We start from the raw sequence: 27,319 nt of genomic DNA, 5'->3' as shown, positions 1-27,319 counted from the left end.
TTCAGGAACTATTACTATATGTTCAATTGTTCCTTTAAAGACTGCCCTTTAAAATGAAAGGCTGCCATATTTTGAACTGTGCCTAACTTGTTTTTTCAGCTTGCAACACAGTCCATTGACATTAAAATGTATGAAAATATATAGTTCATATCTTTTATGGTTTTGGTGTGTGTTTTTTACTACTATTCCTATTCTTATTGTACAGGTTTTGTGGCTCTCTTGAATTAGATGTACACTGACAAGCAAAAGGGTAAAAATGTTTGGAACTTTTGACTTTCAGGCTCCATATCTCACCATCCACTACAGCTTCGAATGCGAGATTACCATAATTTTATAGACAATAATCTTGGCTATCGCATACATACATTGGACTTGCAACTACTGTATATAACATATAATTAGTTATGCAGATTTTTGTCATGTAACTACATTGTTACTGTTTTGATCCTGGTGGTGGAACAATGTTTGTCTTCTTGAATACTACAAATTAAGACCTGTTCTCACATTCCCTAATATCTCAGTGTGTTATTAGGTTGATTCCCAAGCGAAAGGTCACTGGTTTTAATCCAGCAGTAGCCATGAAGAAGATTTCCCAAGAAAAGAGAAACAGCATCATCCAGCTCATTGATAGCGTTATCTCAGCCAAGAAGATTGCCAAACTGCATCATGTGAGTGCCATGACAGTTGGAAGAATACGAAATGAAGTCCGTCCATCCATTCCAAAGCCAAGAGATGGACGTCCAGGCAAAATTTCAGAGTCAACAAGTCCATGCAAGCACCATGCGACATGCATTACACAAGTCTGGAAAGGTGGCCCAAAAAAAAAAGAGGTGAAGAAGCCTCGACTTCAATGTTGTCGTAAGAAGCGTCGGCTCAAGTTTGCAAAAAAGTACAAACAGTGGACAGTAGAAGATTGGAAGCGGGTGATTTGGAGTGATGAGATGAAAGTCAATAGACTGGGCTCTGGGTCTGGAAGAAACAAGAAGAAAGAAGTAACTGTCAAGTTCGGTGGAGGAAGCCTGATGATATGGGGTTGTTTTCACAGCCAAAGACGTTGGATACTTGACCAGGATGGGTGGTGGTCTCAGTGCTGAGCTATAGGTGCGTATCCTACAAGATGAGTTACTTCGTACACTCAAGTACTATGGGTATGAAAAAGACGACATAGTGTTCCAGAAGGACAACAACCTGAAGCATACGTCGATATTCGCAAAGAAATGGTTCAATGATAATTAAGTAGAGGTGCTCGATTGGCCCCCACAGTCCCCAGACCTCAACCCAATTGAACACTTGTGGGTAGAGTTGAAGGAAAAGCTGTATTCATAGCCAAGTAAGTCGACCAGTATGCACCAACATTGGGAACGTGTAGAAGAGACCTGGGAACATATTTCAGTTGAGAGATGCTTGAATCTGATCGAGAGCATGCCCAGAAGGATTCAGGCAGTGTTGAAAGCCAAAGGTGGATTTACAAAATAATAAAAATTTTGAATTTTAGGAGCAAAACAGTAACAATGCAGTTAAATGACAAAAATCTGCATAAATAATCATATGCTAAATAGTTGCAAGTCCAACTTATGTATGAAATAGCCAAGATGATTGTCTATAAAATGATGGTAGTCTCACGTTGGAAGCTGCAGTGGATGGTGAGATATGGAGATATCAAAATATCATTACTCTTTTGCTCATCAGTGTAATTTGCCCAACCCAAGATCAGTGCAGGGACGTGTGGCCCGAGGTGCCAAGACTGTTGTGAAGCAGTAGAAGGAGTCTAGAAGTGTAGAAACACGTTGATGTAGGGATGCCACATTGCTTGTGTAGGCAGAGCAATTAGTATTTAGAAAGGGCTGCCCTTTCCATCATCTGGAGAAGGGCATATACCGGTTAGTGATTAAGTGCCTCTGTGAAACAAATTAAGTTGTGCTGGGGAAGCACCACTATTGAGTCAGGAGGACAATGTGCCTCCTCACCTGGCTGAGACTGCAGGAAGAGGAAGTGTGAATGTTTGAGAGGCAGAAGGAGGTAGGAGCCTGTCTGAAAACTGTGTGGGACGGCTCTGTGTGGACCCAGAGCTAAATGGCAGTGCAAGCTGCAACCATGATATCCCCCTGCATCAGAAAGATTACCAGGCATCAAATCTGGAGGCAGATCCACCCCTCCAATCAGTTAGTAGAGCAGTGTCAACATGTACATTAGTTGTGTAAAACTATATCTCTCATTGAGAAGACTGTCTTGCATCCCTGTGGGACCACTCCACTATGCAGGTCATTTGGGGTCTTAAGCTATCCCCCGCCAACATTAGATGTGCCACAATTATTAACAGGTTCAGGTCCTTGCATCAGAACAGAAATCCATGCCACCAAGGGAGATGGTAAAGCTTTCTGGTGTGATCTACACCCGTTTCCTAGCATAGATTCTAATAAATGTGCTATGCTGTCTATAGCTGCCCCCACTCTTCTCATTCACCACCCTATTCTGCCTACTTTTTGGAAGACTGATTAATGGGGATCTCATTCCCCCAAAAGTTGCACAGTTTTGTGCAAGCATGGCATGTGCCAATCTTTGCAACTTTTTAATGCCAGTTTTTTAGCGCACAGGTGTTGATGCTCCTCTTTGTTGCTTCACTGCACCTCAGCATGTCATTGCCATCAATGTTCATCTCACACCTTAATCTACCCTTCTTAATATAGCACCTAATCAGATTTCAGCATTTATATTTTTAAAGTAGACTTGAAAATGAAAGCAGTGATCAGGCACACAGTGTATTTGGAAAGGCACAGCTCTTTTCAAAATTTTGATTATAACATGACTAAAGTTTAATTTAGATGATCTTTTATGGACCCTACCTTTTTCCACTCCTTCCATTCACTCCCTGATTTTCACAGTAGGCTTGAACCAATGAAAAACTTATCTCGCCAGTACAACATCTCTTTTGTAAATTTATATACTAGTTATTATATTAAGTGTGATCTTACTTGTATGTAAGGTTCGTCTTGTCCCATCGCCCTCCAGAGAGCACAAACCGTTTCTGTCTATTGCGACCATTTAAAGTGTCTGCAGGCACAGGAATATCAGGTACTCCACAGCGAGGAGGGTTCCAAGAATTATGAGGTCCAAGAATTCCCTTTGAATGAGGCTGTTGCATCCATAAGCGTGACTTCAAGGAGGGATCAACCTGCTCCTGTAGATAAAAGATATAATCTTCACGATAGGTCAACAATATCAGATAGGCGTGGGTCCAACACCCAGGACCCCCACTGATCAGCTGTTTGATGAGGACAGTGCTACATGTGCGCCACGGCCTCTTTCTAGGCCATGTGACGTCACTGTACATGGATCACATGGCCTAGTTGCATCACAGACCCATTGAAGTAAATGGAGCTAAGCTGCATTACCAAGCACAGCCGCATACAATGTACGGCGCTGTGCTTGGAAAGCTGTCAGGAACCGCCTGCGCTCACCAGAGGTCCGGTGAGCATGGCGGCTCTCTGAAACAGCTGATGTGATAATGATGACCTATCCTGAGGATAAGTCATCATTATCCATTCCTGGATAAAGCCTAATTCACACGTCAGTGTTTTACGGACGTGTGCTGTACGTGTTCTCCACGGACAGCACACGTCCCCAGTCATTTTAATGTGTGTATTCACACATCAGTGTTTTAGCACGGTCCGTGGATTAGTGTTTTTAGCACGGATGCATGGTCTATTTTGTCCGTGTTCATGGATCCATCACACCCATTATAGTCTATGGGTCCGTGAAAACCACAGATACCAACCGTGCTGCATCCGTCTTTCACGGATCATTAAGAAGAGATTCTTTTAAAATTATTTTTTAGCTGTTCAATGTCAGTGAAACACGGACAGCAAAAAACGGACACATGGACCCAACACAGATCCTTCACGGACAGCTTCAAGGATGCATCACTGACCACCTGCTCACGGATTTGAGCATTGACACGAACGTGTGAATGAGGATTAACCCCTTTAACATTGCCTACATGATAAATGTGCCATTTGCTGAAGTGAGACAACCCCTTTATAAAATATACTGATAAAATAGAGAACATCAGCATTTCCTGCATTCAAACCATTGATATAATTTTTATTTTCCATTAACTTTAGGTATAAGCTTTTAGGCTGAGATTTCTGTAACAAGTGCGTCCAGGTTTACAGTGTCTACAGATGACCCAGAAAATAAAGACTAACATACACAGGAAAACCTTTTAAAAAAACACCTCTCCGAGAACCACCTTATTCTTTATCCAGACCAGATTTTCTGTGCCATGATATACTATGCATACTGTCCATCTTCTTTAAGAGAGCCACCATTCAAGAAGACATTTCAATGAAGTATTGGATGGTTTTCTCAAAGAAATTTCATTGTAATTTTCACACAATAGTAAGCAGATACACACATTACTGGATAATGTGATGATTATTAGGCATGCCATTTTATATAAAATTCCAGCAATATCAATATACATGGATATATAATGGGGTAAATAGTTGTAAACAATTCCAGCATATAGAGTAACCCCTAAAACAATAATTTTATTGGTATACCTTAAAAAGGATCCCACTTGGGTCCACTTGTTATAACGCAAATAATATGAAAACAGAATAGTGTATCCTATAATTGCATCCAGTATACTTGGTAACCTGGGGTATGGGGATATTTGTCCCTATAGCTACCCCTGTCCTATAACCTCAGCCCAGGGAGAGCTCCTGATGGTGGAGGCCCCCTGTCCACGTACCTAGACTTCTACCCCTCACAGGTCCCTATGGGGGTACAGCAGGGATATTCCTAGTTTACCAAGAAATAAGGCGAGGATGTAAAACACTAATGGATATACATATATATATATCGACTGGATGCAAAAAGAAAGAAAAGAAAAAAACAATAATAACGTGGTACAGACATATACAAAAATACAATCAGTCAGGGTTGACTATATAGTCATACACCTAAACTACCTCAATGAGGTAGTTTAGGTGTATGACTATATGGTATACCATTTTATATAAGTTGTACTAGTGAAGTGGTATGACCACCGTAAAGCTAGAATTACATGATCTATGCTCCATGATGGCATATGCTGTCATCACCAAGTAACATTGCGTTCCATTGCAAACCATAATAAAATATAAGTTGCAGATAGCACCTATCTGGAAATGATTGGTGCAATATGGCTCTCACAATGTAAAGATCCAGCTACTTCTCTCTGAGGTATCTGAAACAAAGATAGGGTTGCAGATGACATTCAGGAGGCCTTTCCTGTACCCATTATGACACAGTGAGAGGTTTGGTCTGGGAAAACTGGTATTTTCCTCCCAGCATGTGCTGCTGGGCTGATTTACAGCCAGGTGAGGTAAAATACCGGACCGTATTTTAAGTGCCAGTCTGGGTTTTGAAAGCACCTGGCTGTCCTTAAATAGGCAGCTGGGCTCAGAAGCCATGTCTGTGTGCTGGGATCTGAGGCCTGTGCTGGGCTGGAGAGCTGAGACCCATTGTCACCACCAGTTCTGTGAGAAGGTCTGGCAGACGTTCTTCTCTACCTCTTGTATGATGTTCTTTGTTTTGGTTTCACTTTGTCATCTCCTTTCCTTCTGCCAGGTGTCACTTATTTAGACTAATCATCTTCCTTTATATTCCCTCCCATACTGCCTCACTTTGAAGTTTATACTACTTCCTGGATGAAGTGTTCACTGCTGGAGGCTGCGTCTGCTGTTTGCTCAGATAAGTCCTTTACTTTATTGTGTTTCCTTGCTGGCTTGATTCTAGGTGACCCTGACTCCGTCCGTATTAAGTGCAGGGAGCCGGTGGTCGTGTCCCCTCACGATTATAGGGTTTTCAGGTGTCACACAGACTTAGGTACGTGGGCATGCAATCGTCTACCATTGAGACCCTTGCATGTGCATAGCAGTCAGGGAGAGCTCTTAGGGTTTTATAGGGCTCACCTATAAGTTCCTTAGTTTGGGATCAAGCCAGTCGCTCGTTTATTCATAAGTTCCAGCTATCTGCAAACTTCACCCGTGACATTATAAACTGCCATAACCGTCTTAAGCATGGATCCGGTTTCAGCCTTGATTGACCGGTTTCATGGATCCGGTTTCAGGTGACCGGTTCTGCTGGCGTTCATGGAGTTTGTTTCCGAGCCTAAGATCTCGCTTCTGGATACGTTCTCCGGGGGTAGTGAGAATTTTGTTTGCTTTAGAGAGGCTTGCAAACTCCATTTTCGCCTACTTCCCTATTCCTCTGGTGATGAGGAGCAGAGGGTGGGGATCATCATCTCGCTACTCAGGGATAACGCTCACGGCCTCTCCGATCAGTGGATGAATTTTTTGTAGCCCTGGGGCAGATATATGATGACCTGGATCGTATTGCTCTGGCTGAATCTAAACTGCGTTTTTTATGCCAGGGTAAACACTCCGCAGAGATATATTGTTCTGAATTTCGGAGATGGTCAGCTGATACTGGTTGGAATGATGCTGCACTCCGAAGTCAATTTTGCCATGGTCTTTCGGAAAGATTGAAAGATGCATTCGCTTTTCATGAGAGACCAGCGTCGTTAGAGTCAGCCATGTCTCTAGCTGTTCGTATTGACAGGCGTCTTAGAGAGAGAGAGGAGACTACTCTTTCCTGTCATATTCAGCCCAAGGACAGTGGGGTTGTCTCATTCAGTGCGCAGGGGTCTCAGTCTGTCTCAATCCCCTCTGAGGAGGAGGCCATGCAGCTGGGTTTTCTTGCCTCTGATAGTAGAGGATTCAGCTCTCAGAGGAGGGTTTGTTTCTGTTGTGGGGGGTATAAATCATTTAGCTAATGTTTGCCCTCTAGGAGATTCATGAAGTTTTCTGAGGGTAATAAAAAAAAAAAAAAAACTCTAAAACCTCTAAAAATTATTGGCAAGGTTGATGTGGAAATTGAAGGTTTGCCGTTTGTTTGTAGTTCCCGTTTTCTCCTACCTGCCAGGGTGGCGTTAAACAGCAAGAACATTGTTTGTGAGATTTTTGTAGATAGTGAAGCAGCTGTCAATCTCATTGATAATCAATTTGCAACAATGCATGGTTTCCAGGTATGCACTTTGGAAAAGGATATACCTGTTTTTGCTATCGATTCCGCTCCACTTTCTCAAAGATCGTTAAAGGGCATAGTTCACAATATCCGTTTGACTGTGGGTGACGCTCATGTTGAGGATATGTCATGTTTCGTCTTAAGCGGATTACCTACTCCTCTAGTGTTGGGGCTACCCTGGTTCACTAAACATAACCCCACCATTGATTGGCAAGCAAGGCAAATAAATGGTTGGAGTGAGTTTTGCAGAGAGAATTGCTTCACGGCATCTCTTTCAGAGGTTTCTACCAAGACTGTGCCATCTTTTCTCTCTGAATTTTCGGATGTGTTTTCCGAGAGTGGTGTCCAGGAGTTGCCCCCTCACCGGGAGTACGACTGCCCTATTAATCTCATCCCAGGCGCCAAGCTGCCAAAATCACGACTCTACAATCTCTCCCAACCTGAAAGGGTCGCTATGCGTACTTATATCTCTGAGAGCCTGAGAAAGGGACACATCTGACCCTCGAAGTCACCTGTTGCCGCAGTTTTTTTTTTTTAAGAAAAAAGATGCTTCTTTAAGACCTTGTGTGGATTTCAGGGAGCTGAACCGTATCACGATTCGTGACCCATATCCGCTTCCTCTGATCCCAGACCTGTTAAACCAGATTGTTGGGGCTAAAGTTTTTTCTAAGTTGGATTTAAGAGGGGCATACAACCTAGTCAGGGAAGGGGACGAATGGAAGACGGCCTTCAATACCCCTGAGGGTCATTTCGAGAATTTGGTTATGCCCTTTGGTTTGATGAATGCTCCGGCCGTCTTCCAACATTTTGTGAACAGCATTTTTTATCATTTAATGGGGAAATTTGTACTGGTGTATCTAGATTACATTTTGATTTTTATCTCCTGATTTCAAGACTCATCGGGACCACCTATGTCAGATCTTGCTATTTCTGCGGGAGAATAAATTGTACGCTAAACTGGAAAAATGTGTATTTGCGGTTCCAGAGATCAAATTTCTTGGTTTTCTTCTCACCGCTTCTGGTTTTCGGATGGACCCTGAGAAGGTCCGCACTGTGCTTGATTGGGAGCTTCCTGAGAATCAGAAGGCGCTGATGCGGTTTTTGGGTTTTGCCAATTATTACAGAAAGTTAATTTTGAATTATTCCTCTGTTGTTAAGCCACTCACTGATATGACTAAAAAGGGGTGGATTTTTCCTCGTGGTCGGTAGATGCGCTTAAAGCCTTTTCTAGTATTAAAGAGAGTTTTGCTTCCGCTTCCATTTTGGTACAACCTGATGTCTCTCTACCTTTTATTGTTGAGGTGGATGCTTCTGAGGTGGGTGTGGGTGCGGTCTTATCTCAGGGTCCCTCTCCTGCCAAATGGCGACTGTGTGCCTTTTTCTCAAGGAAACTATCCTCTGCAGAGAGAAATTACGATGTGGGAGATAGGGAGTTGTTGGCCATCAAATTAGCTTTTGAGGAATGGCGCCATTGGTTAGAGGGAGCCAGACACCCTATTACTGTGTTTACCGACCATAAGAATCTGGCCTACTTGGAATCGGCCAAGCGTCTGAACCCGAGACAGGCCAGATGGTCTTTGTTCTTTTCTAGGTTTAATTTTGTTGTTACGTTCCGCCCTGGGGTTAAAAATGTGAAGGCGGATGCCCTGTCACGTTGTTTTCCGGTAGGGGGGAACTTTGAAGACCCGGGTCCCATTTTGGCTGAAGGGGTGGTCGTCTCTGCTCTTTATCCTGATTTGGAGGCAGAGGTTCAGGCAGCCCAGGCAGAGGCTCCTGATCTTTGTCCTCCTGGGAGGTTGTTTGTGCCTATCGCTTTACGACACAAGGTTTTTAAGGAGCACAATACTGTCCTTGCTGGGCACCCGGGGAGTAGAGCCACAGTGGATCTCATTGCTCGGAGATTCTGGTGGCCGGCTCTTCGTAAGATGGTTGAGGGTTTTGTGGCAGCCTGCGAGACCTGCGCTCGTGCCAAGGTCCCTCATTCACGTCCATCGGGTTCTCTCCTCCTGTTACCCATTCCTTCCCGTCCTTGGACGCATCTGTCCATGGACTTCATTACGGACCTGCCTCGTTCCTCGGGGAAGACTGTGATTCTGGTGGTAGTGGACCGTTTTAGCAAAATGGCACATTTCATTCCCTTTCCTGGCCTGGGTTACCCAATGCTAAGATGCTGGCGCAAGCGTTTGTTGATCATATTGTTAAATTGCATGGCATTCCTTCAGACATCGTTTCTGATAGGGGCACACAATTTGTTTCCAGATTCTGGAAGGCCTTCTGTTCTCGCTTGGGGGTTCAGTTGTCGTTCTCTTCTGCTTTTCACCCGCAGTCGAATGGTCAGACCGATGGGTCTGCATATGGGTTTCATCCGCAGTTAGGGACATTCTCTGGAGAGGGGTCTTCTTGTTTACCTGATGAGGAGAGATTTTCCTCGTCTTTGTCATTTATTTGGCAAAAGATTCAGGGTAATCTGAAGAGGATGAGTGAGAGATAAAAGCGTGTGGCGGAAAAGAGACGTGTGCCTGGTCTGGACCTGAATGTGGGTGATCTGGTGTGGTTGTCTACAAAGAATATCAAACTGAAGGTTCCCTCCTGGAAGTTGGGTCCTAAGTTTATTGGGCCTTACAATATCTTGTCCGTCATCAATCCCATTGCCTTCCGTCTTGATCTTCCTCAGACTTGGAAGATCTATAATGTTTTTCACAAGTACCTATTAAAACCTTATGTCCAACCCACTGTACCCTCCTCTTTGCCTCCTCCTCTCGATTATTGTTGATGGTAATGTTGAATTTCAGGTCTCTAGGATTGTGGATTTTCGCATTATCCGCGGTTCTCTTCATTACCTCGTTCATTGGGAGGGTTATGGTCCTGAGGAGAGGATGTGGGTCCCAGTGGCGGACATTAAGGCCACTTGTCTCATCAGGGCTTTCCATAGGTCTCATCCTGAGAAGGTGGGCTCTGAGTGTCCGGAGTCCACCCGTAAAGGGATGGGTACTGTCACCGCCAGTTCTGTGAGAAGGTCTGGCAGACGTTCTTCTCTACCTCTTGTATGATGTTCTTTGTTTTGGTTTCACTTTGTCATCTCCTTTCCTTCTGCCAGGTGTCACTTATTTAGACTAATCGTCTTCCTTTATATTCCCTTCCATACTGCCTCACTTTGCGGTTTATACTACTTCCTGGATGAATTGTTCACTGCTGGAGGCTGCTTCTGCTGTTTGCTCAGATAAGTCCTTTACTTTATTGTGTTTCCTTGCTGGCTTGATTCTAGGTGACCCTGACTCCTTCCGTATTAAGTGCAGGGAGCCGGTGGTCGTGTCCCCTCACTATTATAGGGTTTACAGGTGTCACACAGATTTAGGTACGTGGGCATGCAATCGTCTACCATCGATACCCTTGCATGTGCATAGCAGTCAGGGAGAGCTCTTAGGGTTTTATAGGGCTCACCTATAAGCTCCTTAGTTTGGGATCAAGCCAGTCGCTCGTTTATTCATAAGTTCCAGCTACCTGCAAACTTCACCCGTGACACCCAACCTGACAGATAACTAGCCCCCAGCCACATTTCCGTAGTCCCCTAGTTCCTCTCCCGATTATCGAGGTACCGTTTGACAGACTAGCTATGGATTTCATAGGCCCCATACCGAAGTCCGCCAGAGGGCACCGACACATGTTAGTCATCCTAGACTACACCACTCGGTACCCGGACATACATTGGCCAAACTCATAGCTAAGGAGTTAATTTAGGACTACCTAAAGAGGTTTTGACCGATCAGTGGACCCCTTTTATGTCCAAGGTAATGAGGGAACTCTCTAAGTTGCTGCACATAAAACAGCTATGGACGTCAGTTTAACATCCGCAAACGGACGGTCTGGTAGAAATGTTTAACTAAACATTAAAAAATATGTTGAAAAGGGTGGTGGCTAAAGATGGGAAGGACTGGGACCTTCTTCTGCCCTATCTCATGTTCGCAGTGCTAGAGGTACTCCAGGCCTCTACTGGGTTCTCTCCTTTCGAACTACTATATGGCAGACACCCTCGCGGTCTCTTGGATGTAGCCAAAAAGGCGTGGGAACAACAACCCACTCCGTATAAAAGTGTTATTGAGTACGTTACCCAGATGCAAGAACGGATAGAGACAGTGTTGCCTCTTGTTAGGGAGCATATGGAGGCAGCTCAGCGAGCCCAGAGTCGGGTCTATAATCGGCAGGCTCGGGTCCGGATCTTTAACCAGGGTGATCGGGTTTTGGTTTTGGTACCGACCGTGGACAGTAAGTTCCTGGCTAGGTGGCAGGGAGATGTGAACTACAAGGTACACCAGCTAGGGTGGCACAAAAGCTGGAACAGATCTACCATGTTAATTTGCTTAAGCCGTAAAAAGATAGGGAGACCTTCAGCAACTGAGACGCATGGCCCAGATGGTCAGGGCCGGGCCAGGTGTGATGTCAGTTAACAGGCAGGTGGGTGCCTCTTCACCTGTGGGGACAGACCCTCACGTGTGAAGAACTCTTGATATATATATATATATATATATATATACACACACATAATTCACTATATTATTTACAGTCTAGATTGTTACAAGCAACCAATCTGTGAAGTTTCTTATTTTTATGGAATACAATGACCTGCAATGAACTAATATACTTTTAACTGGACCCCAGACCTCTTCAACAGCATATCTTCCTATTAGAAAACAAAGCGTGCATTGTGAATGCCTCAACATTTTAATCCTTTCTAACCATAATATTTAGAGTTGCTATTTGAAATACTTACAGTATAAAAGCAGACGAGAGGCTCAGCGTACCACCGCAGTAGCTATATATTTATAAAAAGGCTATTAGGAGAAAAACCAAGAGAATTTTTCATGCTGACTGTTTGCAATGGTTTTTCAGTGCAGACTTTTTTTGTACATTTATTTTTTATTCATTCTTCCTTTTTTTTTTTTTTTTTTTACTCACAAATTGTCTTGGACAAGAAGATTCTAAGGGCAAATGTTACATGTAATGAATTGGGGCAATAAAAAATTGTTTGTGAAGGTGTACATTCCCCTCATATTGGTTCATCCTAAGACTGGGGCTACAGGGTGACAAGTGCCATGTGATGGGATGAAGCTTTACACCATTACACATTTTCAAATCTTGTAAAAAGTATAAATGACTGCAACGAGTCTTGAAAGGTTACCAGCCTATCAACACAAAGGGTCACATCTCATAGAATATAATGAAAATTATGAATGGCAACAGTGTTAACAAATGCTGTGAATCTTAGTCATGAGACAGCCATCTTTTCTGACACTCCCCTACTCCCATAAACATGCATGTGTTCTGAAAAAGACAGGAAAAAAGTTGTTGCCAGGTACCTTAAAGGCCCCCATACACAATACATGGTTGGCCGGTCCTGCCGAAATCAGTGGGTTCACACAACTTTAATCTCATGTGTGCAAATTGAACATTTTAAAATTTCAAGCCCAGTCTGTTAAAAATAAATAAAAAAATACTCACCTGCTCCTTCATTTCAGCTTCCTGGGTCCCTTGCTCTCTTCTTCTGCAGTTTTCTAGTCCCAATCCTTTAATCTTATGGATGAACAGGTTAATGTGTTTCGCCGCAGCCAATGACTGGCCTCAACGGTGATATATCTCCAAGGGTCATGCAATCCCATCTGTCCTGAAGTTTACTAGTTGGGAACTGGATGACTGCAAAAGGGAGTCAGGGACCCAGAGAGCTGGAATAGAGCTGTAGGTGCACAAACCTGGAACCTTTAGTTTCCTAAAACAACTTAGCAGCTATAGAGCCCAGCACAAAGTATTGCAGATCACGGTAGATAGCTGGGCGATCTGGAGTTTAGGGAAGAAGTCTCTTCAGATCCTAGATCTATTTACTGCATCCATTAGGCTACTTTCACACGAGCGTTCGGGTGTCCGCTCGTGCGCTCCGTTTGAAGGGGCTCACGAGCGGCCCCGAACGCATCCGTCTGGCCCCAATGCATTCTCAGTGGAGGCGGATCCACTGAGAATGCATCCGCCTGCCAGCGCTCAGCCTCCGCTCCGCTCAGTGAGCGGACACCTGAACGCTGCTTGCAGCGTTCGAGTGTCCGCCTGGCCGTGCGGAGGCGAGCGGATCCGTCCAGACTTATAATGGAAGTCAATGGGGACGGATCCGCTTGAAGATGACACCATATGGCTCAATCTTCAAGCGGATCCGTCCCCCATTGACTTTCAATGTAAAGTCTGAACGGATCCGCTCAGGCTACTTTCTGACTTAGAAAATTTTCTAAGTAATAATGCAGACGGATCCGTTCTGAACGGATGCAAACGTCTGCATTATCGGAGCGGATCCGTCTGATGAAACATCAGACGGATCCGCTCCGAACGCTCGTGTGAAAGTAGCCTTAGTGTGTTCTTACTTGGAAAACATTTTTGAGGGCCGTTACAAAAACCTTTTCATAGGACAGGGGATGTGTCTAATCAGTGGTGGTCAGACTGCTGGAGCCCTCGCCAATCACAAGAATAGGGGACTATGTTCCTCTGTTTGAATGTAGCGATGGACACGGCAGCATGCATGTCCATTTCACTCTCTGGCACTGCTAGAGATAGCGGAGTACAAGCACTACCTCTGGCAGTCCCATATAGTTGAATAAAGCGGCAGCATACATGTGTGTCTGTCAATCTATTCATACAGAGGAGCATGGGTCCCGAATTTTATGACTCTATCTATCTATCTATCTATCTATCTATCTATCTATCTATCAACATAAACTGTTTATTAGAAATCACACTCTACCTCTATGTCCACCCAGAATAACCTTCATACTTTCTACACAATTGAATGCCATTAATCTTTTTTTGAAGACAATATAGCCAAGTAATGACCCCACAACAGTTATGGTGACCGCAGACCCTGGTCATTCAATGCTGAGGTAGAAATCACATATCTGCCTGGTAATATGAGCTGCTTTAGTTGCACAGTTACTAGTTGAGTTTCTCCATCGGAAAGGCAAACACTTTTTTGTAGGGATATTGCCCGTTGTGAATGAATGGTCTGCCACGCTTCACTTTCCTTCCTATTCTCTGGAGTTTACAGGCTGACTATGGACAGAGTCTGTGCTTGTACTATTGACCCAGAGGCTTTCATTTTGCCTCAGGATCCAGACCATTAAACACTTTAAGCTCTTAACTCTGCCTCCTCTTGTGACATCATGACTTAGTGTCTGAAGATATCAGTGACTCAAATTCAAAGTCATCTGGAGACAGGTAAGGGCTAATTAACCTTACATGTACAAAAGCTAGACAGGATGACTAGCAGACTGTCCCCTAGCTCTTTAGGCCTCTGCGTCTTTAGGTCACATAAATCATTCCACGCAACAGAGATCACACAGTATCCTTCAGCGCGGCCAGATAAGCAGCTGTCTGTTCCCCAGTGTACATGCCTACCACTTTAGAGAGGGGATGCCATCTCCAGAAGCCTGCTGTTTGCAAATTAATAAGACAATACTAAAATCCAAAGTGCCATGTAGGGGTAGACTGGGAACGTAAAGTGGCCCTGGAAAAAACTAAAAGTGGCCCCAATGTTGTAGTTGGGTCCAAATTGACAGAAGGCAGGACCAACACAAGTAGATGGGCCCAGCAATACCATATTGCGGCAGAAAATACCACCCCAGCAGAGCCAAATACAACAGTGCAGCACAAAGTACTGCCCCAGCAGCACAAAATACCTCCCCAGAAGCTGCCCCTCTGTGGTGGTAAACGCTAGCTGCCACGTTCTGTCCTCCTTCTCCAGTTGCCTCAGGATAGAAATACCTGCTGAATTCAGGAGTGGAGCATCAGATCATTACTTACCTGGCTGCTTGGCATGAGGAAGGTTCAGACGGTCCCCTGGGCATTAGCCCACCGGGAAGTTTTCCTGTAGGGCGTCCAGTCCACCCCTGATGCCATTTTCTTATTTCTCCTAAGAGCAGACCTGGCAGTATTATGCCTAATGTACATAGATTACCAGTATCTGGGGTTCTAGCTAAATACATTTCTATACCTTTGATGTAAGTTGTTTGCAATATACTAAAAATGTGGATTTAGTTGAAGTCCCAAAATACAGGATTTCTCTGTTTTAGTAAATGCTATTGCTCATAAGGGTACGACCAAACGGCACTCTCCGCACTGAAGTCGAGTGCCGCGCAGCCATATGGGTCTAGCGAGCTCTAATTACTAATGAAGATGCCACTGTTTAGTTGTTCTGCATTGCTAACGCAATGTAGTATTGAAGGTTCCACATGGCCATTAACAATGCAGAACCACTAAACAGAGCGTTCTTTATTAGTTTTATTAGAGCCTGCTGGGCCTGTAGTAACGTAGTGCCCGTGCAGTATTTTACAACAGCTGTGTTGCAACCATGGCATGACTGTGCTTTGTGGTCATACCCTAAAGGAGTTCCCAGGATTATAAAAATATGTCTGCTTTCATGCACACCTGTCCATGGGTTGTGTCTGGTAGTAGTGCTCATTTCCTTTGAAGTGAATGGGGCTTAGTTGCAATGCCAAACACAACCTGTGGACAGGAGTGGTGCTGTTTTTGACAGAAAGCAGACATATTTTTCTGATCCCGGACAATCATTTTAAAGACCACAGCAAAATGTGCAGTGATGCAATTAAAACCTTTGTCAATAGGACAAACCAGTTGAGGAGAATAGAACTGATGAAATATTCTTTCTGTGCATCCTCCAATCATACCTTAACTGTCTATGCTGAAAAGTATTGTATTCAAGGAAAAAAAAAAAAAAAGTATCCTCTCCCGCACTACCTCTTTGCTTCCTGACATCAGTGCCAGCCGAGCCGAATCTTGAACCAGTGCAAACTACTTTCATGCACCTCCTGCGCAATGAGCAGAGGTGTATACACTTTGGCACTCGCTGCGCATGCCTGTATAGCAGCAGTGCATGGAAGTCTTCTGCGCTGGTGTGAGATTTCACTTGTCGGGTGCTGCGGGGGCGGTGCAGGAGAGGCAGAGGGCACAACAAGATAGGTGTGAAAGCGGGCAGATGACTCATGACTTCCTCAGGCAGAACAATGCCCCGATGACTCCATAAGGTACCTGGTCATGACGTCATAGACATTTTCAAAGTTGTTTTTTTTTTACATGAATACAATACTTTTGAGCATAGGCAGTTTAGGAATGACTGGAGGATGCACAGTAAGAAGATTTAATCAGCTCTATATGTCAATCCTGATGACAGGTTCCATTTAACATAAAAACATTATTTAAACAAAAGGTAATTTTCTGATGACACATTCCCATTAAGCTGCACAAACGTAGCTTAGCGGGAACAATAGTCCATTGCCTTACCCACTTTAATTGATCATTATTGGCTGTGTACTTCTTCAGTGTGGTTTAAAAACTAATTTTTGTGAATTGTAGTTTCATTAAAGTTCTGGATTCATTTTGTAACGTGCTAGAAAACCTCTGCTACACACTAAATTTTCCACTTTCCGAGACAACTTCTGAGATGGGAAACAATACACTGTCTCCTTACAGACCCCATATACTGCCAGAGTGCCATACAATCCACAGTGTATCCTGATGAGAAAAGATATGTTTGTCCCCCAGCTTTGAACTAGTGCTGGCAGCAGTTTAGCATGGTCAAAACTAGTGACAGATTCTTAACTAATTAGATTAGCCTAATCTAATCTGTGCATTATGGGAGTCAATGAGTGTTGCACTGTATGCAGCCACATGTTAAATTTATGTGTTAAATATACTGTATATGTCAGACATAGAACCTTATAGGTATGAATTAAGTCCATAATATGTATAATAATGTGGCTCCAAGTGCTACAACAAATAACACATCTACACTATCATAAAAGCTGCAACTGATTTGTGACTCCCCCGCACTGTCTCTTACTTGGTTTGAACCTTTCTCCAACTGCCACTGTGTTTCCAGTTGGCAGCTTGGAAGATAACATGTAGTGATGTCGCGAACATAAAATTTTCAGTTCGCGAACAGCGAACGAGAACTTCCGCAAATGTTCGCGAACTGGCGAACCGGGCGAACCGCCATAGACTTCAATAGACAGGCGAATTTTAAAACCCACAGGGACTCTTTCTGGCCACAATAGTGATGAGAAAGTTGTTTCAAGGGGTCTAACACCTGGACTGTGGCATGCCGGAGGGGGATCTATGGCAAAACTCCCATGGAAAATTACGTAGTGGACGCAGAGTCGGGTTTTAATCCATAAAGGGCATAAATCAACTAACATTCCTAAATTGTTTGGAATAACGTGCTTTAAAACATCCAGTGTGTGTATACGATCAGGTATGATGTTGTATCGATCAGGTAGTGTAAGGGTTACGCCCGCATCACAGACATTGACAGACCAAACTCCCCTTTTAATGCACCGCAAACAGTTCATTTGCACAACCGCAAACTCCCCATTTGCACAAGGTTGGATACCAAGCTAGCCACGTCCCGGTGATGTCATTGAAGGTTTCTTCCTCCACCCAGCCACGTACAACACCAAGGGTCCCCGAAAGGTCAATTGAATTGATTTTTCGAACGGGGAGATGGTTAAAAAAACGCTGGCTCCCTCCCCTTTGTTTTTATCCACGGTGACTGCGTCTGCGCCGTGCAATTTACTGTCACACCCGATATGAGTGGTATTTTCTGTAGTACTATTCTCATCAGTTTAATCCCTCTAACGTCCCCAATCTGGGTGCCATTTATTGAATAGATTTTTCGAACGGGGAGATGGTATCAGTGGTTGGCACTGGCAGTGGGCACACTACAGTCAGTAGAAGCGGGCCTGACACACACTGGCAGCAGGCAAGCAACTGAAATTACACTAAAGTGTAAAAATTAAATGCCTTATTTATCGGCAAGCTACTGTGCCACCCGGTATGAGTGGTTGGCACTGGCAGTGGGCACACTACAGTCAGTGGAAGAGGGCCTGACACACACTGGCAGCAGGCAAGCAACTGAATTTAGACTACTGTCTAAAAATTAAATGCCTTATTTATCGGCAAGCTACTGTGCCACCCGGTATCAGTGGTTGGCACTGGCAGTGGGCACACTACAGTCAGTGGAAGCGGGCCTGACACACACTGGCAGCAGGCAAGCAACTGAATTTAGACTACTGTCTAAAAATTAAATGCCTTATTTATCGGCAAGCTACTGTGCCACCCGGTATCAGTGGTTGGCACTGGCAGTGGGCACACTACAGTCAGTTGAAGTCGGCCTGACACACACTAGCAGCAGGCAAGCAGCTGAAATTACACTAAAGTGTAAAAATTAAATGCCTTTTTTATGCAAAGTCCTGTGCCAGCCGGTATGAGTGGTGGGCACTGGCAGTGGGCACACTACAGTCAGTGGAAGTCAGCCTGACACACACTGGCAGGCAACTAACCTTAGATTAAAGTGTAAAAATTAAGTGCCTATTTTTTAAGCAAAGTCCTGTGCCACTCGGTATGACAGGGGTGGGCACTGGCAGTGGGCACACTACAGTCAGTTGAAGTCGGCCTGACACACACTAGCAGCAGGCAAGCAGCTGAAATTACATTAAAGTGTAAAAATTAAATGCCTTTTTTAAGCAAAGTCCTGTGCCAGCCGGTATGAGTGGTGGGCACTGGCAGTGGGCACACTACAGTCAGTGGAAGTCAGCCTGACACACACTGGCAGGCAACTAACCTTAGATTAAAGTGTAAAAATTAAGTGCCTATTTTTTAAGAAAAGTCCTGTGCCACTCGGGATGACAGGGGTGGGCACTGGCAGTGGGCACACTACAGTCAGTTGAAGTCGGCCTGACACACACTGGCAGGCAACTAACCTTAGATTAAAGTGTAAAAATGAAGTGCCTTTTTTTTAAGCAAAGTCCTGTGCCACACGGGATGACAGGGGTGGGCACTGGCAGTGGGCACACTACAGTCAGTTGAAGTCGGCCTGACACACACTAGCAGCAGGCAAGCAGCTGAAATTACACTAAAGTGTAAAAATTAAATGCCTTTTTTATGCAAAGTCCTGTGCCAGCCGGTATGAGTGGTGGGCACTGGCAGTGGGCACACTACAGTCAGTGGAAGTCAGCCTGACACACACTGGCAGGCAACTAACCTTAGATTAAAGTGTAAAAATTAAGTGCCTATTTTTTAAGCAAAGTCCTGTGCCACTCGGGATGACAGGGGTGGGCACTGGCAGTGGGCACACTACAGTCAGTTGAAGTCGGCCTGACACACACTGGCAGGCAACTAACCTTAGATTAAAGTGTAAAAATGAAGTGCCTTTTTTTTAAGCAAAGTCCTGTGCCACACGGGATGACAGGGGTGGGCACTGGCAGTGGGCACACTACAGTCAGTTGAAGTCGGCCTGACACACACTAGCAGCAGGCAAGCAGCTGAAATTACACTAAAGTGTAAAAATTAAATGCCTTTTTTATGCAAAGTCCTGTGCCAGCCGGTATGAGTGGTGGGCACTGGCAGTGGGCACACTACAGTCAGTGGAAGTCAGCCTGACACACACTGGCAGGCAACTAACCTTAGATTAAAGTGTAAAAATTAAGTGCCTTTTTTTTAAGCAAAGTCCTGTGCCACACGGGATGACAGGGGTGGGCACTGGCAGTGGGCACACTACAGTCAGTTGAAGTCGGCCTGACACACACTAGCAGCAGGCAAGCAGCTGAAATTACACTAAAGTGTAAAAATTAAATGCCTTTTTTATGCAAAGTCCTGTGCCAGCCGGTATGAGTGGTGGGCACTGGCAGTGGGCACACTACAGTCAGTGGAAGTCAGCCTGACACACACTGGCAGGCAACTAACCTTAGATTAAAGTGTAAAAATTAAGTGCCTTTTTTTAAGCAAAGTCCTGTGCCACACGGAATGACAGGGGTGAGCACTGGCAGTGGGCACACTACAGTCTGTGGGCCTGCAGCTCCTCACACACAGGCAGGCCAGGCAACTGCAATATGTATATAAAGGAAAAAAAAAAAGCAGACTAATGTTGCAGCCCTAAAAAGGGCTTTTTGGGGTGCTGTCAGGACGCTGTCCTTACAGCAGAGATCAGATGAGTCTTTCAGGACTGGAGTGGACACTGAATTCACTAGCCTAGCTATCGATTTCCCAATTAAATCAGCAGCAGTTACAGTCTCCCTCCTCTCACTAAGACTGCAGCTTCAGAATGAATCTAAAATGGATGCTGTGCAGGAGGTGGGAGGGTCTGGGAGGGAGGGTATGCTGCTGATTGGCTGGAATGTGTCTGCTGACTGTGAGGTACAGGGTCAAAGTTTGCTCAATGATGATGTATAGGGGGCGGACCGAACATCGCATGTGTTCGCCCGGCAGAGGCGAACGCGAACAAGCTATGTTCGCCGGGAACTGTTCGCCGTCGGATAGTTCGGGCCATCTCTAATAACATGGTGCTGAGGAGGGGGGGGGGGGGGGGGGGGGGGTTTGTCCACCATAAATGTGGTATCATTGGGGATCAAACTTTGCGGGATCCACTCTGATCTGAAGAATGAAGGTGCTGTGGCACACTACAAGAACTCTGGACCTTCGACTCAGTTTTGCATAGGAGACACCGTAATAATAAGCTATGGGTAAATATGGTGGATGGGTACCGAAGGTTTATTGTGCCAGGGAGAGTGCTTCATTTTTGTGGAGGTCTCAACAATAGGATAATATAAGGAAATGGGAAGATTTAGGTGGAGCTACAACACAGATGAAAAATGCGAGGGCTTCCCCTTTAACATGATGTCATCCTGAATCTTATGACATCACAATCATTGCCATGGGTACAGAATCTTAAAAAGAATGCATGGAGAACCCGAGCCTCAGACAAAGTGACAACGGTGAAGCAGCTAGTACTTTTTGGTATCAGCTCTTGTATCAGAGATTTACTGTGTATCAGACGGATATTTCAGAATGTCAGGTCAGAGACTAAAGCCAGATTACTGCGGGATTATCATGTACATCCTGTCTGTATACCTCTATAGGTGTCCACATTTATTTATTGTATTGTCCCTTTTCTATAGGACATGCTGATAATGCGGCGGCCGCACCCAGTGCAAACCCTGTGATACCGAACAGGCCTATCTATGGGGGACATCAGCTCCGTGTGGTCTTACCAAGACTGGATATTGCACGGATTCATCCATACAGAAGAAACCGGAGGAGACATGGATGAGAAATTAAGGAGGTATGGGAAATGGGGAACAGGAAGAATACGAGGAGGGGAGAAGTGTAAGGAGGGGTGAGAATTTCATTTCAGCTATTATCTGTGTGTACAGCGCAGTATTTTGTAAAAAATATTGGGGCAGATTTACAAAACTGTGTAAAAAGCTGCTTGTGTTGTCCAATCCCAGAGTAGCTTTCATTTCTCAAGAGCAGGATACAAAATGAAAGCTGCACTGTGATTGGTTGCTATGGGCAACAAAGACAGTTTGTTAGAATTTAGGAAGATCTCAAGTCAACACTGAGATCCCTCCACTGGTGTGAAAGACGAAAACTAATGCTGCTCGCTGTTCTGTATCTCCTCCATGTTTGCATTTTTATTTTCTCATTTATTTTTCTTCTTCTTCAGGTGGATATTGCCCCTTTCCTAGTGAAGACCATGGCAACATCACATAGCGGAGGACAGAAAGCAGGAAGTGGAGGGGGGGGAGACAAAAAATGGAGGATGGATAAGTAGTGAATAATAAAGTACAGAGTTGAGAAATCAATTTATGAAAGGGCTGAGGCAGAGCTGACGACCATGGATCTGACCTTTGGGTTCCTGGAAGTGGAGTTCGTCTGGAATCACCATCTACAGTATATGGAGAGTGAGAAGATGATCCTGTATAAATGGATAGATGGGGATCACCCTCGGTACCCCCAGAAAAGGTATGACATCAATATGCTCTAACAGATGCACCATGTCATTTCTTATCAATCTTCTGTTCTCTGAGGACACCACTGATAGCACAACTACAGATGACTGAATCTTAAAAACGTTGTTTCTCCATTGTCTTCTCTACAGGTAAATTTCCCATTACGGAGACGTATTTTCTATGTATAAGATCAGGATTGAGATACTGCTCTGTAATTGGAAATACATCCATTGGTGGAGCCAAATTTCATAGATTTGTTCATCTCTAATCATGGTCATAGGGTAAATTTGGGTCTATTTGTGATTTTTACTTTTTTTTATATTTCTTTATTAGGCCTGATTTCATGACATGACTTACTGAAGAGTCACAATTATCATGAGGTTGTAGATGAGAAGATGGACATCACATAGATAAAAGGAATGGAAATGGAGAATCGAGAACTTCTGCCAAGGAGAAGGACCAATGGGCTGGTTAGGGTAATGGAGGACGATGCAGAACTGAAACAACCAAATGACAGAAGAAACATGCCTTTAATCTACAGACAATCGATGTGTCTAGATAGGTCATCTGCCTTTTGACAAATAGATTCATGGATGAATAAACTTTAGTTTTGCCTCCAGACGTTTTAGTTTGACCTTTTCTTTTATTGTTTTTGCTTTAGTCGTTCTATTCTGAATATATAATTTTAATTAAGGCCACATTTGGGTCTCTGGAAGAAACATCAAACGATTTCCATCTTTTAACTCCTACTGCAAGAATCAATTGTCCATGATGTCCAGACTAGTGGCACTGCCAACCATCAGATGTGTGAAGAGGCCACAGCGCTCCGTAAGTGCTGCATTTTAGCCCAATGAGGTCAAATTCATCCGTCACATGGCCTAGGCGCAGATCAGTCCCATTCAAGTGATTATGGCTGAGTTGTAATACCAAGCACTGCTGCAATCCAATGGGCGACGCTGTGCTTGGTAAGCTGAGAGGGGCCACAGCAATCACTGAAGCACTGCAGTCTCTTCAAACTGATTGGCAGGGGTACTGGGAAGAGAGATCTTCAGTATTAAACACTTGGACAACCCCCATAAGTTGGGTGGTGTCTGTTTTGAACAATTCCTTTTGCTCCCTGATGACAAGCTAATCAGGGGATGATCCCGTTGCTGGATCTCCCAGTGATCAGCTGTAATCTATAAGGAAACCTGTCAGCAGAAACTTAATTCCTCTGCAGCGCCACCAAAGAGTAGAAAAGGCATTACATGGTGTAGACATTTGGCCACTCAAAACTAAACCTTTTATGTGTTTCCTGTCACACATGGGGTACAGAGGTAGCAGTCACAGCCCTGGTTCCAGAGAGAGGCCTAAATGCCCTTGTATCACATAACACGACTCCAATATTATATACCAATTTTGCATTAAGTCCAGAAGCTTCAAGTTACACCTCTGCTGTCACATGCATATGGATATATCCCTGGAGATATTGCTTGGATTACCATCTTATAGACCAATAAACTTCTCTTATAAAAAGTCACAAACACCTACTCTCTACATTTCTTTACTCTTTAATTTACTTAGGTGAATTCTTTATATTTCTTTGATGTTTATTGACTCGCTGAAGCAGCAGATGTAGTCAGCAGAAGTGGACCTAGCTGATAGGTCAAGTTGTCTATGGATCATGGGCTATGGTTGTACTTGTAGATAAAGTAATTTGATATAGGCTTCTGTGAAGAATTGCGTTTTGATGGCATAATGAATGCAAGTCTGATGGACCAGGACAGTGAGCTACATAGAATGGGTCTGCTTCACAGAAACAATGAATCAGCATGAGAACAAGCAATGGCAGTAAACATCGCTCATCTCAATATAGTAGAGGAGATTCTTATATGTAAATGAAGTCATTTGCATGACATCATACATACGGATGGGTATATATAGGAACTACATGGCATTATGGATACTGTATAGCAATATAAAGGAACTGCATGGAATGAAGTAGTTGAGAGTCAGAGAGAGGAGAAGGAAGTCTATGGAGGAGCAGAGCAGGCTCAGTCCAAGATGTAGCTGCCTGTCTTTCCTCTGGGCCCTGATCAATCCTGGAGATAACAGACCAAGTAGTCACAGCAGCCTAGCACAGACAAGTAAGTCAATGTACGAATATGGAGAAACTCTAGTGAAGATTAGAGCAGAGTCTAGCCAAGGGACTTCACAAGCACCAGTGACCAGAAGGAACTTAAAGGTACCTGGACACAACTGGATGATTAGTGCGCAGAATTATTCTTTTTAACTAAATGCCTTCCGGGACATAGTGAACCTGAATATTTCAGGAGAGCATCCTGCATAAAATAATGTAGCAGAAGATTGATGCCTGCCACGAGGGAGAACGCCCTTATTGGGTTGCTCAACATAAGTAGTAAACCATCATATTCAGTACTTGAGTGCTAGAAAGTGGACTTAGTGCAAAACTACTTAAGAAAGATTAGTAATTCTGCCTGTTAAAGCCAAAGTATTAAGATAACTCCTTAACTGACAATTGCCAGACCTGTATTAAGGAATTTCAGTTCAACCAACATCTGGATTATTACCTTTGATGTGTAAATGAACTGTACCAACTGCCCTCAGACATTTGATTCAGTAAACGTTCAACTATTTTATACAACTGACTCCTCATCCTTTCTACTACTCTCAACATTTGCACCTTACGATGCTGGCGTCACGAACAACACAGGGGCCCAGCCACCAAAGCACCTTAAATACCCATTACCATCAAGGGCACCTCAACTTCCATCTGGCTGGTGTTCCCTGCAATAGAGAGTGCCCCGGAGGATTTAGTGCTGTCTTCCCCTTCACTGCACACCGGCCCAGGGAAGCTCTGCTAAACGTGAGTACAACTACTACCCCCATTGGGCACACCATCGTAACACTCACTGTCCCCTGTGGCCTGGTCGCTGCACTCACATGGTGCCATACTGTGCCTACTGTATAATGCAAATAAACAGCGGGTTAGTCATGTAAGTAATGGAGGCCATTATGGCACCAAAAATGGTAAAATGCAGAGTGGACCCAGCATGCATGTGGATCCAACACTTCCTGAACTTTATGGCGGCCATTATGGCGCATAATAGGTATTTAGTGTTAGGACCCGTCTTACAGAGATCGCCTTGACGTTCGGCAGATGGGCTCAGATAGTTTTGTACAAAATGCATTTGCCAAGCATCTCACTTTATAAATAAGCGTAGCATTAGCACTTGAATATTTTTTATGACTATGGCATTATTGTACTTTATCTGTGATGCAGGGTGCTGTTGCATTGTCTCTTTTTTTCTCTATGTGCCTACAGTATAATGGCGCCCACATAGTGAAAATAGTGTCTAAATAGTGTCATACTTTGCCCAGATATGCCTTCATTTGTATAGATATAACCAAGAAACTGCTCTTTAAAGGGACTCTACCATCATTTTTTTAATCACATATCAACAGCCTATATATGAATATTCCATGTTTTTCTTTTTTTTTTTTACAATAGAAGGGTGCATAATTTTCTGGATATAATTTTTGGAAGTCACTACATGTAATCTACCTTCCATCCTAGCTCTTGAACCTCTTCCTTTGTTTGGACTTTTAGCACAGCAAACAGCCTCGCTTGACTTTCTACATCAGACCATTCACTCCGACCAGAGAGGGGAGGAGATGAGTGACATTGATAAGTACACTGCTCTTCTGTGGCCTTTCTATCTAGGCCTATCATGAGAACACCAGAGACCTCATACTGTTATCCTATCCCTAATATAGTGAGGATTACCCCTATTCTTGGGATAGGTCATCAATATCAGATCAGGAGGGGTGCAACTCCCGACACCCCCACAGCTGTATGAAGAGAACGCGGTGCTCGTTAGAGTGCTGGTTTCTCTTCACTGTTCAGGTGCACTCTGTCAACAATGCAGAGCCGAGCAGGTGTATTTACAGTGTGTAAGTACAACTGCTCCTTCCCATTCAGATGAAAGGGGCGGAGGAGTTGTAATCACACCTGCTCGCCACAGCAATGCTGACGGCAAACATAGGTCCACAAAAGGGATAAGTGAATTTCATGTTATGAAATTCGTTTGCGCTTCGTTCTGTGGTAAAAGTAGAATTGTGTTATGGATTCCGAGGACTCCCCTGCATAACGGAAATGGGACAAATCCGTTATGCAGGCCATAGACTTCTATTATGACGGCATGAATAACGGAATGTCTCTGAAGGCATTCCGTTATGCATTCCATCATGGAATTGCGTTATGGTCCGTGGTAACGGAATCCATAATGCAATTCTGCTTTCACCACTAAACGAAGCGCAAACGAATTTCAAAATATGAAATTCGCTCATCTCTAGTCATCAATATGGGAACTGGATGACCCCTTTAAGAGTGCCCTTTAAACACTCTAAACAACATAATAGGAATAATAAACAGAGTCTCGGCCCCTGCCACTATCAGTAATACTACCTCACAGACAAATACATGCAGGCGCGACAATAGATCAAACTAGAAGCGGGTTTACACGTCCCGATGTTACAGCCGATTGTCAGGAAGGAAGCGTTCTTTTCTGACAGTCGGCTGCTCGTTGAGTGAAGGAGACCGCTGCATTTACCTCTCCTTCACAGTATAAGGACGAGGGATTGCTATAGCGATCCCTTGTCCCCATACAGAATCACTGTTTCTGAACAACAGATTGATGCTTAGACCGCACAATCTGCTGTCCAGAAATGATGATTGACATACCTGCATGAATGACAGGATCACCTGATGAATGAGCGTTTCACTCGTTCATCTGTTGAGATCAGCTGCACATTTAGATGGACAGATGGTCGGGAAAGAGCGTTCGTTCCCAATAATCTGCCCGGCAGGGACCTGATTCTTTGTTCTTACAGGAGATAACCTCCTGGTAGAGCTAATGCCTGGAAGATGCTTATTCCACTTTCCCCATTGAGAAACACATGCATGCTCGGCCAAGCTGAGCATCCATGTATATGGGTGGTCAGGTTGACAGAGCCAGGGAGATGACTGTGCAGGAAAGAAGGAGAGGGAGGGGCAGGCAGAGGAAGAAAGAGGAGCAAGGGTGCAATCAGTAAATTGGACCTGCCCACAGTGCACTTAACTGCTCATTTGCATATAGATTAAAGTTCACTTTCTCCAGAATGATGTAACAGATAGCTTAGTGAAAGGTATCAATACATTCTAGCCCTACAAGGGTTTGTGTCTGCTTTTTCTGTGAATTTTCTGACAATTTAACTACAATACCATTCACTCTTGCATACCTCTATCTGACAATACTCAGTTATTCCAGCAGACCACAAAGTCATTAAAATCTTCTAGCTTTGTTTGCAGCCATTTTTTTTTTATATTAGAGCTGTGCCCTTTAACATAACTTTGTCCTCTCGCCGTCACCCTCGCC

At 44.1% G+C, this 27,319-nt stretch overlaps 1 protein-coding gene across 1 annotated transcript in view; it reads right to left on the bottom strand.

The window, feature by feature from the left end:
• Positions 1-27,319, bottom strand: part of MMP11 (matrix metallopeptidase 11) — a 56,032-nt gene that overhangs the window by 27,276 nt on the left and 1,437 nt on the right. Inside the window, exon 2 of the mRNA XM_040420241.1 lies at positions 2,973-3,178. Within this exon, the coding sequence (XP_040276175.1) occupies positions 2,973-3,178 (206 nt within the window). The remainder of the gene's footprint in view (positions 1-2,972; positions 3,179-27,319) is intronic.

The sequence above is a fragment of the Bufo bufo genome, chromosome 2 (genome assembly GCF_905171765.1).
Source record: "Bufo bufo chromosome 2, aBufBuf1.1, whole genome shotgun sequence".
Taxonomy (NCBI): Eukaryota; Metazoa; Chordata; class Amphibia; order Anura; family Bufonidae; genus Bufo; species Bufo bufo.
Note: the sequence above shows the minus strand (reverse complement) of the source record. Positions and strands in the feature narration are given on the sequence as shown.